Source organism: Tachypleus tridentatus, chromosome 3 (assembly GCF_004210375.1).
Source record: "Tachypleus tridentatus isolate NWPU-2018 chromosome 3, ASM421037v1, whole genome shotgun sequence".
NCBI classification, from domain to species: Eukaryota; Metazoa; Arthropoda; class Merostomata; order Xiphosura; family Limulidae; genus Tachypleus; species Tachypleus tridentatus.
In genome coordinates, this window is record NC_134827.1 from 911,069 (window position 1) to 924,840 (window position 13,772).

At 33.6% G+C, this 13,772-nt stretch overlaps 1 protein-coding gene across 2 annotated transcripts; it reads left to right on the forward strand.

The window, feature by feature from the left end:
* Positions 1-4,774: 4,774 nt before the first annotated feature.
* LOC143246181 (solute carrier family 23 member 1-like) lies at positions 4,775-9,052 on the forward strand. 2 transcript variants are annotated; one of them, XM_076492393.1, is made up of 3 exons: positions 4,775-5,042; positions 6,975-7,070; positions 7,405-9,052. In XM_076492393.1, exons 1-3 carry the CDS (start codon positions 4,808-4,810, stop codon positions 7,680-7,682), a joined length of 609 nt encoding a protein of 202 aa, XP_076348508.1. In that variant the 5' UTR covers positions 4,775-4,807; the 3' UTR covers positions 7,683-9,052. The 2 variants fall into 2 exon arrangements, with proteins under 2 accessions (XP_076348508.1, XP_076348509.1); XM_076492394.1 differs by having other exon boundaries at positions 7,417-9,052.
* Positions 9,053-13,772: the final 4,720 nt, after the last annotated feature.

Sequence of the window (13,772 nt, forward strand, 5' to 3'; positions counted from 1 at the left end):
AAATCAGGATAATGTTTAATGTTTGTGAGAAAAAGTAGGTCTCCGATTAAATTTTAAGTTTCATCAAGGAATATTTAAAGATTCAATATCAAAACTGGCCATAACATATTGATCAACAGAGAGGGATTTTAGCAAAGGATTTTAGGTAAAAGAATAAAATAAATTTCTTCAAAGTGAGGGGTTTTAAGATGGAAACAATAAAAGTAGACAAGTTATAATTGCTAAAATAAGTAGCTTTAAACTTCAGAAGCCCTAGGATTTATACAGGTATCTAAACAGTTTTAAACAGAGGTACAATATCACAAAGACTAAACTCTAACAGCCGCTCAAAATCTCATTAGTAATCAGTCTATAAATCTGCTGATGTCTAAATAATGGAGAAATGCTGCTGTTTAAATACAATATAAACAAAACTAGATTACTTAAGGTCTACATATAACTGCGTGATTTAAAATCATTCGCCCTTGAGAAAAGAAGGAAACTCTCAGTAACTTACCGTTTCGCCTACAGAAAAGATGATTGTCTAGCCTTGGATATCATGAATGAAGTGACAAACGTTTTAAACGTCGAAAACATATTTAAAGACCAATAAGAATGATTATAAGTCCGCGTGCAATAAGAGTAAGGAAGTGATTTGTTTACTTGAATGACTTTCTTTGTCCCAACTAAAATTAACATAAACAAAATCTGGACATGAATTATACTTGATAAGTAGCAATCTTATAGTACTGCCCTGTATCACCTTCACTAGAAGATGTAAGATTTACCTAAAGAAACTTTTATGGAAAGATATAAAGAAAGTAGGTTAAACATAAATTATATTATTATTAAATACTCATTTATTTAAGCCTTGCATCAGCAAAACTTGGAGAATTATATTTGCCAAAGATAAGTTTTACATTCATTATTAGTGATATAGGCTAATAAGGAACAGGTTGTAACAAGTAACTTTGGTTATTTGATGATCAGTGCTATAGCAATAAGCATTTAGATACCAATTATTGTTTTGTTCTTGTTGAATTTTCAGAACAATTTTCCTTCTTGTGCTGTTCTCACAGTATCTCCGAAACATTAATATTCCCGGATGTAGCTGCAGTAAAGAAAATGGATGGAAGATCAAACAGTTCCCATTTTTCAAGCTTTTTCCAGTGGGTTTACATTTTAATCACGGTTCACGTATATTCCATTTTTCCATAAACATACACTAATACTTTAATTATAAATTTCTTTAGCTAAATATATAAAATCTCCAAATTAATGTCACAGCAACTTAAATCTTTTTGTTGCGATATTTGATCAAATCACGAATATTAAAATCAGGTTTGTGTTTTACAAGGTTTTCTCTCATACATTCTTGGAATCTTAAAATAGAAACCACAACAACTATATCACAAAACATGTGGTACAAAAACGAGATTATGCATATTTGTATTTTTTGTGGGTAATAAATATCACATCAGTATTTGGAACTACATATCCTTTAACATTATTATTATATACGGGCCAGCATGGCATGGTGCAGATGGAACTTGACACGGGTTTTTGAGGGTCGCGGGTTTGATACCCCGGTCCACCAAACATTTTCGCCTTTCAATTTTGAAGTCGTTATAATGTCAAAATCAATCCAATTATTCCCTGATAAAAGAGTTTTCCAAGAGTTCGCTGTGGGTGGTGGTGACTAGTTGCCTTCTTTCTAATCTTTTATTGCTAAATTAGGGACAAACAGTGATGTGTTGTTTGGCGTGAAGATCGAAACAAACCAAATCAATAGTTATGTTCTACATATGTTTAACATTATATACACATTTACACTAAATTTTTCGTTACTGATTGAATAAAAGTGGATGTCCACCTCATTCTAGAAATTACTTATTTGTTTTTAAACATGACCCCTTTGTTTATGAGTGAGCATTATCTTTATGCTTATATATAAATCTAATTTCGCTCACAATACATTACAATTAATAATTTACTTGAACCAATTTTAATAAAAGTAAAATGCATAACGTTTAGAGCATTCTTTGTAATGCCAAGGAAATATAACTCCAATATTTCTTCCAGGTGTTGCTTACCATAATTACAGCGTGGGTATTTTGTGCCATACTAACTGCTACTGGTGCCCTAGGACCAACCAATGCAGCGAGAACTGATCTCACTGTACAGACTATGTACTCCAGTCCCTGGTTCAGGTTCCCTTATCCAGGTAATCGGTTGCAGAAACTGATTTTTATCATTCTATATAAAGGAGTTTAAGTTTCTCTTTCCCAGTTAGTAGCTTATAAAATTATCTTTTGGTCGATTTTTTTTAATAAGAACCAAGTTATCTGTTCAGTAATAAAGAATCAAGTTTCATTATGAAGTTCATCAGACAACTTAAAACCCTTATAAACTTATACTATCTTGAATTATAAGTTAGACTAATTAAACGCAAAAATGTGAAAGATGTGGAAATGTTTTATGTTTTATTGTACATATATTTTGTTAAACTTGTTGATGTATATTTAACAATGTTACATTTGAGAAAAGGGAAAAGGAAATTTCTATAACAATTGACTCAAATTAACCATCACAAAAAACTCATGTATTGTACGTGTATGTTATAACACGTCAACAAATATTCCATAAAGTGAATAAAATATGTTATGAAATTGAGAAAAATACTGATGAATGCTGAATGAAAACCAGGTTATGTTTGTGCCTTTTTGTATATCTTTAATTTTGTCTTTCAGGACAGTGGGGTTTACCAACAGTCAGTATTGGTGCAGTTTTTGGAATATTTGCAGGAATATTAGCGTCGATAGTAGAATCAGTGGGAGATTACTACGCATGCGCGCGACTAGCCTGTGCACCTCATCCTCCAACAAGCGCCATAAATCGTGGAATTTTGCGGAAGGAATTTCCTGTATCATCTCGGGAATTTGGGGATCTGGAGGCGTACTGACTTCATATAGTGAAAATATTGGAGCAATCGGGTAACAAAAGTATATCGAAGTTTCGTCTTTTAAAATAATTTTGGTTCACCTTTATTGGTATATTGTTCTCCTTTGTGAAATGAATGAAATATTACCTAAACCGATACTTATTTACTTTTACAATGATTTTAAATACTATGGTTGCTTTCTTGGACATACTATATTAATCTGAGATGCACACACAACTCAAAAAAATGAAAGGAACAAGTACATATATCTCACTATATTTTTCATAACTAAATTTATGTATGAAAAACGTATCCGCTCGTCTACAATTGTATTTTAAGCTTTCGAATGAAGTGTGAATCAACTCAAACGAAACTCACTTCATTCAAGGAGAATACAATTCAAGGTACCCAATATAAGGCTGTTAGGTGAAACTATGCATTCCTCAATAATTCTCTAAACAATCATCAACATGGATCTTTTGCGACTCGTTTTGTCAGTGTGTACCTTTATCTTGTGTACACAAGCAGTCAGGCTCCATCTGACAGAGAACGAGATGACCGGGTCTGTCCAGATGCTGGAGGATGTCCAGATCGAAAGTGGGGTGGCACAGCGCGTCGATGTGTCACCAAGCTTTATCAATCGACTTTGGAGAAGCTACCAGGAGAAGAACTCTTATGGCAGGAGACCAGGTCAATGCCGTTATGGCTTCAAAACAGGCAGTGAGGACCGCTATATCGTGACTACCGCTCTGCGAGACAGGTTAGATCAGACTCGATTACTGCTAAATGACCTTCAGCTTTCCACTGGAACCCTTGTATAGACCCAAGCAATTCGCAATCGTCTGCACGAAGGAAGCCTTAGAGCCAGATGGCCTGCAAGAGGCTTTTCCTGACAGAGTGACATCCTGCAGCCAGGTTGGAGTTTACTGGGCTGCACGTTGACTAGGAACTTCGTCAATGGGCCAATGTGCTGTAAACAGACGAGAGCAAGTTCACTGTGTCTCGTGATGATATACGTGCGAAAGTGAGGAGACGCTGAGGAGAGCGATTTTTTCCTGTAACTTTGTGAAAGTCGACGTTTATGCAGGAGGTTCTGTAATGGTCTGAGCAGGCATATGCTTAGGTGTCCGCATGGACATACGCGACACGGGTTCTCTGAATGCACGACGATACAGAGACGACATTCTGGAATCCATTGTGAGGCTTTTTGCCGGGGCTGTCAGCAATGGATTCATTGTCATGCAGGTTATCGCGCGAGCTCACGTCGCCAGACTGTGTGTGAACTTCCTTGACGAAAAAGGAATAGAGACTTTTGAGTAACCAGCCAGATCTTCAGATTTAAATCCGATTGGACATTGTTGGGATATGTTGTAGAGGCGTGTTAGTGAACGCCAGTACCTTCCTTAGAATGAACAGGAATTCTGACAAACACTGGTAGACAAGTGAGCTGCCATACCTCAAAATAACATTGATAGACTGATTCGAAGTGTGCCATATCAGTTTCAGGAGAGTGGAAGTCACACTAGATATTGAATGTTTCAAACATTTCTTGAATAAACACATGTAAACTGTTTAAAGTATTGTTTCATTGGGGTTATCAGGTTTGATGTTATTGGTAATTTTTTTAAATAATTATTCCTTCATGTTTTACCGTTCATCACACATTAAAGAATGGATGCAGATGGAACTGAAATGAGGAAAATTACCTAAAAAATATTATCACATTTGGAACTGAGATAAATTATATAAGAAAACGAACTTGTTCCTTTAATTTATGAGCACTTTACAAATAGTATAATCGTTAATACTTTAAAATGTTCGTAATTTTCTTACTTTTCTAACAATCAGGTGGCTAGTCGACGGGTTATTCAGTGTGGGGCTATTACAATGATGTTATTTGCTGTTTTTGGGAAGTTTGGAGCCTTCTTCAACACTATTCCTGTGCCCATTATTGGAGGAATCTTCTGTGTTACGTTTGCAATTGTAACGGGAGTTGGACTGTCTAATGTTCAATTTATCGACTTGCAGTCATCCAGGAATATTCTTATCCTTGGATTATCTTTATTTATGGGGATAACCATACCAAAATGGTTTAAGGGTCATCCAAATACTATTGATGTAGGTACGTACTATTTATTAATGTGATCGAAGTTTTATGAAGGAAGCGTGCATTATTTGTTTGGTTTGTTTTTAAGCTCAAATGTATGACGATCAGGGGAACCGAAATTCGATACCACTCGTATATTATGCTTGAAGTCAGGAAACTTGTAGAATTGTACCTGATATTTTAAATACTAATAAACCATCTTTTAAATAATACAGGTGGTTCAGAGCGCCATAAGAAATTAACAGTGATTTATCTAGCAAAATGAGGAAGAAGACATTGAGTCATAATTTAAAGGGAATTTTGAAATGAAAACAACAACGCTGTTGGTAAGAGGGAAAAATACTTCAAGAAAGAAACTTTACAGGAGAACTCTTTTATTTTATGCCATTAAACAGTTCTTAATAAATTAGTTCTTTACGTCCTAACATAATTTAAATAAAAATGTTTTCCAACAAATATAAAATAATAGAAAAATAACTGTTATAAAAAAAAGAATTGAACAAAACAATTCACATTTCCCGAATATGATGTTACTTATTTGGAAATTTCTCAAAAGCACAAAACTTGAATAACATTTTTTAGAAAAGAACGTGGTGTGGTTAACGCGTGTGTCGACTTACAAATCGGAAGGTCCAAGATTCTAGTTACAATATACATACGAACACATTGAGCAAGATGTGGTGGAGTTATAACTGTGACAGTCAAGTATTAATATTCGGCTAAGAAAAGCCGCACAGGCGGTGAGTGCTGTCAACTGTTTCTCCTCTTACCTATCAGAAATTTCAAATTAGAAAATGAATGTGGTCGAACCTTATGGTTCTCTAACCTGGTCAGTTCATGTATATTAAAATGTGTCATTCAAGTTGAAAATATTAATACTCACATTAGGAAAATTTTTTCATTCTCTTACTCCATACACATACCGAAGTTTTAAAGTGTTAACACAAAGTATTATTAAAAGAGAAATATTATAATTAAAATAGTATCCAGCATCTCATTTCTTCATGCAAGATATTTGTTCCAGAACACAATTATTCATTCCCTAAAAAAATTCCCTGGCCCTTCGCGTAGAGATACGAAGTAATCTTCAGACATAACATAATTATTGGAAATATATATTGAAGTAAATCTATATAAGAAATTTTTTGAATTTAATAGAAATACGTATAATTTATAAACGTCATCACAGTTACTGCCAAGGCAAATGAACCAGTTTTAATATTAACCTTACAAAAATGTTTATATTTTAAGGTTTTCTGATTATTAGAGAACTACTTTGCAAATTATTCTTTAAATAATAACAACAGGCAGATAAAGCTGAATGTATCTTGACATATTATTATAAAAATGACCTACTTATAAACTTTGGCATACCAGTTCAATGTACTTTTGAAACACAAGAGTCAGCGAGAATGATATACAGTTTCACATCTCAACGCTCCACCTGGAGTACTAAAGATTTACGTTGTGTCTGTGTGTGTGTGCTTTCTTGTAGCAAAGACACATCAAACTGTCTGCGGATTCCACCAATGGAAGTCGAACCCCTTATTTTACCGTTGTAAATCCGTAGACTTACCGCAGACTTCACGTTGTGTTTACTGGCAGTGAGATTTATGGTTCACCAGTTGTAACAAGATAAACACACATACAGACATTGATTAGTAACCATTTAATATTCGATTTTCAGAGTGTTTGATATTTATTTTGTTTTTATATCTATGACTCGTTTTTATGATTATTATATGTTTTTGATCAAATAAAAGTTTATAACTTCTTTGTTTTTTATCTCATGAACTACAGTCATGCTTTAAAGTGATGTAATATACTAAACTACAAAACAAACGTTTAGTACTTACTATCTTGTAGTACGCACTATGTACGATGGTGGCCATAAATAAAAACAGGAAAAACGTGCACAACAAAAAAATACAAATTTGTTTCGTTTAGGGAATGACGCAGCAAACCAACTCATCACAGTTCTCTTGAATACCAGTATGTTTATTGGTGGACTCATTGCGTTTGTTTTAGACAATTCCATACCAGGTAAGGAAACATTCCTTTGACAGTTTGTGAATAAACCGAACAAATTTCAACGTTGCAAGTAATTCCCTTAAAATATTATTTCATGTGTTTTTAAGTTACAAATATTCAACTATTCGGATTTTCCGAAGTAAAAATGTGATATATTATAATTTCATTGTTTGATTTCTTCGCGAAACATTTTGCAATATAAAATAATTTTTCTCAATGTCCCCACACTTATTCACTATTTATTTTTCTAACATCATAACTTTGCTTTCGAGCAAATGAAATTAGGTTATAATACTACAATGTTATGTTTATTACAACTACTAGCAAACAATATTCCCTCTCAAAGTATTGATTTCAGGGACAGACGAAGAAAGAGGAGTTATCAGATGGAGAGAGCAAGGCCTTGAACATAATACGACTGAAGATGATCTGTTGACACTGTCGTCACCTTCAACCTATGACCTCCCGTTCGGCATGAATGTAATTAAAAGATACAAAATTTTTAAGTACATTCCCATCAGTCCAACATACGACCAGAATATTTTTCTTCGTAAAGTGAGACCATTATTTAAGAGATTTAAACCTAAAAATAATAATAATGATAACATTGATTCAGAAAAGTAACGACACTGTCGTCTTTAGTTTATTTACAACAGGTAACATATAAGTTAGTATAAACGTATAATTAGTTTGATACGATAAGACTTGGTTATTTTAATACATTTTATATTAGAACGTTTACTAATGTTACTAGGAAATATTCATAAACTGAAATATTATAATCATGTTTCTTTTAATGCAGATCAAAATATAATCAGTATTCGAGGTCATTGTACAACCCGCAGCGTGGTAGTTTTTGTCCCCTATTGTCCAGTTTAGGTGTATAATCACTTTAAACAAATACTTGACAAGATGTGTTGAAACCTTCGGCTGTTATAACTTGTACGAAAAATCGCTCTTGAACTACGACTGAAAATATTAAAGTTTAGAATTGTTAAAAATGTTACGTAATGACGTATTTAATAAAGACTTGAGATTCTGTCAATATCTTTCATCATCTAAATTTGTTATTCATAGAAAGAACTGTGAAACAAAACGTTATAATTTCCATCCTAGTAAAATATCTTCTTCCATATAAATACTACATTCATTGCGCTTTTGTTAGTACTACATTCGTAGTGTATGTTTCCTTATAGGTATTTTGATGTCCTGTATAAATCATATATCTACGCATATAACAACAAGTATTTGATTCGAATATTTAATTGTAAAGGAACAAATTAAAATTAACGTTTGCATATCAGTCAACTGATTCTTCAAAATGTTTGATTTGATTTTTATATTTATTATCTACAAATCATACGAAATAAAAACCAAAATAACGTAAGAAAAAATGTGGGATTGAAAGTATTTCAAATTATTTGATATATACCTAGTTCTATAGCCAATATAGTTCCACAACATCTATAACAAAATCTAATGAATGATTTCCTGCTTCAAAGACACACTTTATACCTATTAGGATTCCGTAACAATGGGGTCGTTGTTAGTATTATCCCCATATAAAACTAGCTTTTAAAGTCAAACAACTAGTTAAAATGTTTTGGTTTAACAGTTGAAAATTGAAACAGTATGTCCTATATTTTGCTTGTTTTGTTTTTGCTTTATAATATCATTTTGAAATGTAGTGTGCTTTTGAACAATAGAATAAGTTTAAACATCAACCGATCTTCGTTATTCAGTGAAACTGATTTCACTTTTAAGTAGTATGTTGTCTTTTTGTTCCATTTAATAAACTACTTTAAATATGAAACGAAATTTACTATAATAAAGATGTTTTGTATTCAGTTAATGCATTTGAACGATCGTTTGAAAATGTGAAATATTTTGAATATTTCGATTGAAAGAAGTAAATGTGTCACTGATATAAAAATTCATAAGTGACAGAAACTAAGATGTCAATGATGTGGATCTAGTAAACGTCTGAAACACAATTATAAGTCTTGTCATTTCTAATACTATGTTTATTCATAAACATTTAACCTGGACTGACTTGAGAAATCTACCGACTGGACGATTGTGGTTATGAAAAGTGTCCTCTATTATGTCGTACTTCTATCAACGGCTTCTAGATTCCTTAAATACAATAATTATTTACTCCTAGGAAGATTTAGCCACGAAACTACAAGAACAACAAACACCCACCATTAGAGAAAATGTTTAAAATTTTGTAACTAGATTTTGCAATAATTGTAATGCTCCTTTACTCGGTATTAGTATATAGTTTTCAGAACATTATTTAACATTAGTTACACTCATTTTTAGTATCATGTATTACATTTTACATTGCAAAAACTATCAAAATAATATATTAAAATGACTATTAAAATCTTAGATTTTTTACTGATCCAACTAATACGAGAGAAAAAAAGATTTGTAATATACACTTGTATTAAAATGTATTAATTATTAGATTTATAACGATATTGAACCAGTAGAATTTCATGCACTGTTCTAAATGGAATACCTTAAAGTGTAATATTGAATAACTACATTTGACAAGAGAGTGGTGGTGGGTTTCACATTTTATAGCACAAACCAACTGGGCTATCTGCGCCAAACATCAGGTAAAAAGTTAAAAGTAAAGCAAAATTATTAAAATTCTAAAAAAAATGAATCAAGTTAAAACAAAACAAAGATTAATTTGAATTAAAATTTAAACAGCGTGAAATCCAATTTTTATATATAGTGTACAGCAGTAAGAGAGAAATGGGAATGGAATGATGGGTCGAGAGATGTTTGGCAAATATAAAGATCGAAGTTTTGAAGCATATATTAATCACAGTTGCAAACGACGAAGGTGTAGAGGGGGTTCATGTGATGTGCAAACTCTGGACTGAAGAAGTGCAGAAATCCCTTGTGCAGAACCAAAACTTTTAATTGTGAACAGGGTCCAACATTTTCATGGCAAACAGTTCTGGAGAGAGAAAGGTTAAATCCTTTGCTGTGGTCCACATCAGTAAATGATTGAAGGCAGTCTGTAGCTGCCGCTCAGTATCCCTCATATTTGACGACTGGCATGAGATGTGGAAGTCGTCGACAAAGATACTGTTTGCAATTGTAGGGAGTAGTTGTGCACTGATGCCATTAATCTTTATAATGAAAATTGTCATACTCAAGACACAGCTCTGAAGGACTCAAAGTACCTGTGGGAAAGAATAGGAAATTGTCGAACCCACACGGACCTGAAATCGCCGATGCATTGAGAAATGTCTAATAAAAATCAGTAAATCGACTCGCAACGTATACGAGTTTAGGTAACTACCTCCACGATGTATCATAAGCTTTATCAAGATCAAAAAATACAAAAACAAGATATCGTCGTTTGAGAAAGGTTCCCCTAATTGATGTTTCAAGTCGAATCAGATGGTCCATTGTGGAGCATTGTCTTTGAACCCGCACTGAGTGAGTGAGAGGAACCAAAGAAGACAAGCATTAACCATTCTCTTTAATATCTCACAGAGACAGCTCGTCAAAGCAATTGGACGATTGAACAAAGAAATCTTGTGAACCTTCCCAGTTTAAGAAAAGGACGTACAATTGCATGGTGCCAAGCATCGGGAAAACATTCTCATGCAAGATACAGTTAAGATCAATGCTCTGAGAATCAGCAACTTCCTGGTCATGAGAGAACAAGATTAAAAGGGGGGCAGAGGTATACCGGCCACTAACCTTTAGAAATTTGTCCCATATGACTTTGGAACTGGTAGTAAAAGAAATGCTAGAGGTGTATTTACTCCAAGATTCTTTCTAGCTTTGACGCCTGACCTGCCGAACATGTGCACAAACATATTGAAATGCACTGCGGTTTACAAGTGTGGGATAGCTACGAAAGGTATCCCAAGCTCGTTTTTAAGTTTTACTTGTCATGTGACAGGCAGTATTTCACCAAGGAAGATGATATCGTGGGAAACGTGAAGAGGTTTTACGAGCACTCTGAGTAGCTGCCCGGATAATACAGTCCGTTGTTGCTGCTACACAGTCATCTATCGATAGCAGCATCAAGTTCTGAGAGAGTAGGTAAAGAAGGTCCGTTATCCCGGTCCAACTTCCATCGAGGCACGCTGATCGGATGGCATCAACCACTGCCAGTCTCTCTTCAAATGATAGGAAAGTGATCACTGCCCCGTGGATTACTGTCGAATGTCCAAGAAAAGTAAATGAAAAGTGAACAGAAGCAAATAGAAAGGTCTGTAGCAGCAAAATACTGACTAGGTACATGAAAATAAATATAAGAGCCAGTACTAAAGAGAAAAGACAGTGGTCCAAGAGCATATGCTTTATAATACGACCCTTCTCATCAATACTAGCACCACCCCAAGGTGATTATGTTAAAATCCCCCAGTAGTAAAAAAGGGAGATGGTTACTGCTCAATGAGGGCATGAAGGTCTCACTGATTATAGATCTCTTCAATAGACAGGTAGAGAGAAGAAGTAATGATGTTACGACCCAAAAAAAACACGGATCAACCAACAATACCATCCCACCATGCACTCGTCCATCACATGACCTGTCGTTTCTTTACAAGAGAAATTACTGAGGGATGACTGTATCAGCAAGTTTCAGAAACTTTTCTTATAATGAGAATGTAACCAGCCACGCTACAGAGTCGAACTGCGGTTATGAAAGTTGGCTCTGTCAGATTGTTTACTTGTTTGTATATTTGTTTAATTCGCATGATTACTAAAGTACGATTAGGCCTACAATTACCGAATCGAACTTTAGAATCTGGTTCAAGGAATACTTTTGGGTTAAAAAAGCAATAAAGAACGTCACATTCTGATCATTATATAATGTTACTACACAACCGAGCACGTAAAATTCTGAAATATAATACTATCCTCTTCTGGGTCTGTTTGGCTTTGAATATTGACGTGTTCATTTATATATCGTTTTAATATAGAACAAAAGAGACAAATGTAAATTACCTTTTATTTATTTCTATTTGCTTTTAGTATTGACATTTTTACACGTTGCCAAACACTAACAAACACATACACACACATATATATATATTGAAAACATGTGGTGTCTGTCCGAGTATTCGTCTGTCTAATGTTTTAGTATTTTTAGATTACCTGTGAACTTTTGTTTCCTCCCATCAGTATAATGTCAATGTGTCTCCGGATGCTGTCTGATATAATTATGGTTTTTACCATTTCAGTAATAACTTTGTAACCATCTGATGTTGTTGGTTTTTTTTAAATATACCTCAAATAATTAATATTCAGAGATAAAGGTGAAACACACTAATTGATATTCATGATTATTTTTTTAAGTTTAAACCTTGAGAAGCTAGATAACGTATCAAAAAAAGTATGTTGCCTGCGTAGTCGAAGTATCGAATTATTTTGATTTTTTGAATAAGCTTGGATTAGTTTCTGTAAACGTTAGTTTCATTTTATATCTTCACAAATCTTTTACTTTTTTTTCTTAACAAATTTTCTATCGAAATTCAAGTTGGTTCAAATAATATTCATTCTTTTGTCTCACTGGTGTATGAAATCATGTGTTACCTCTAAAATAATATATCAATGATCAAATGCAGTAGATACAAGTCATGAATCTAGTAAGATATATATATCTGTATTGTGAATCATAAATCCAGTAAAAACAAAACATCTGCAAGTACAGGGCTGACTACGTTACATTGAAACGATTTAGAATAGTCAATATATAGATAAATTCGTGTTGAGATTGGTGTTAATCAGAAATAAGTTTTAACTTTTTTAGATTTAAGTAGGCAGGTTGAAACTATTTAAAAACTGATCAAATTTGTAACAGCTCTTTTCGATGCAAAGTATTCATATACTCATATCATAAAAATGTGTTTAGATGAAAGATTTAGAATTTCCAAGGTGGAAATATCTGTTGGAAGTCATAAGGATCAGTTTTGAGCATCAGGACTATCTAGAAAAAGTCATGCAACAAGTCGTGCTCCAGCCATGTCCAGCAAAGTGCAATGTATTGCAACAGATCAGAATTCACAAACGATTATGTGGGAAAAAGTCATTCATGTATCTCAAACAACAATATGCAAAACATCAAAAAATGTTCTCCATCTCGAAACGAGCTCAAGAGAGTAGATGTTCACCAAAATAAGGTTTCCAGTTATATCTTCTGTTCAATCGTCACATACTTCAAAGAGCTGGAGAATGATACGGTGTTGTATGGTATTTCATGCAAGGATATGCGAGTTAAACTGTTGGTCGTACCTTCTATTGATTTTTGGGCTATCAAAGTGTTGAATCTGGTACTAGGAACCCGTCCTCTTCATACAGTAGATAAAGTGTAAATAACTAAAAGGCAATATAGTTGCATTATTTTGGATATAGCAGTCTTGAGGAAAAACCTTTTACAAATAATTTTAAACTGCAGGGTTACTGTCAAGGTGCAGATTCGTGGGATAGAGTATGACTGGACGTGGTGACGCTCGAAATTAGATTTAATATACTATTAGACATCTTTAGTATCGCATGTATGTCCAAATGTAAAATAATTTAATGAAAGCCTATGAATATCAATTGCAAAATGCAGTGTAATATTAGGTAATACCTCAATAGCATGCAATGTAATAATTCTAACTTATCACAATTGAACCCAAAAGTACACGAAAGGTTTAAGTTCAGTTAGAAATGTACTGAATCATTCGT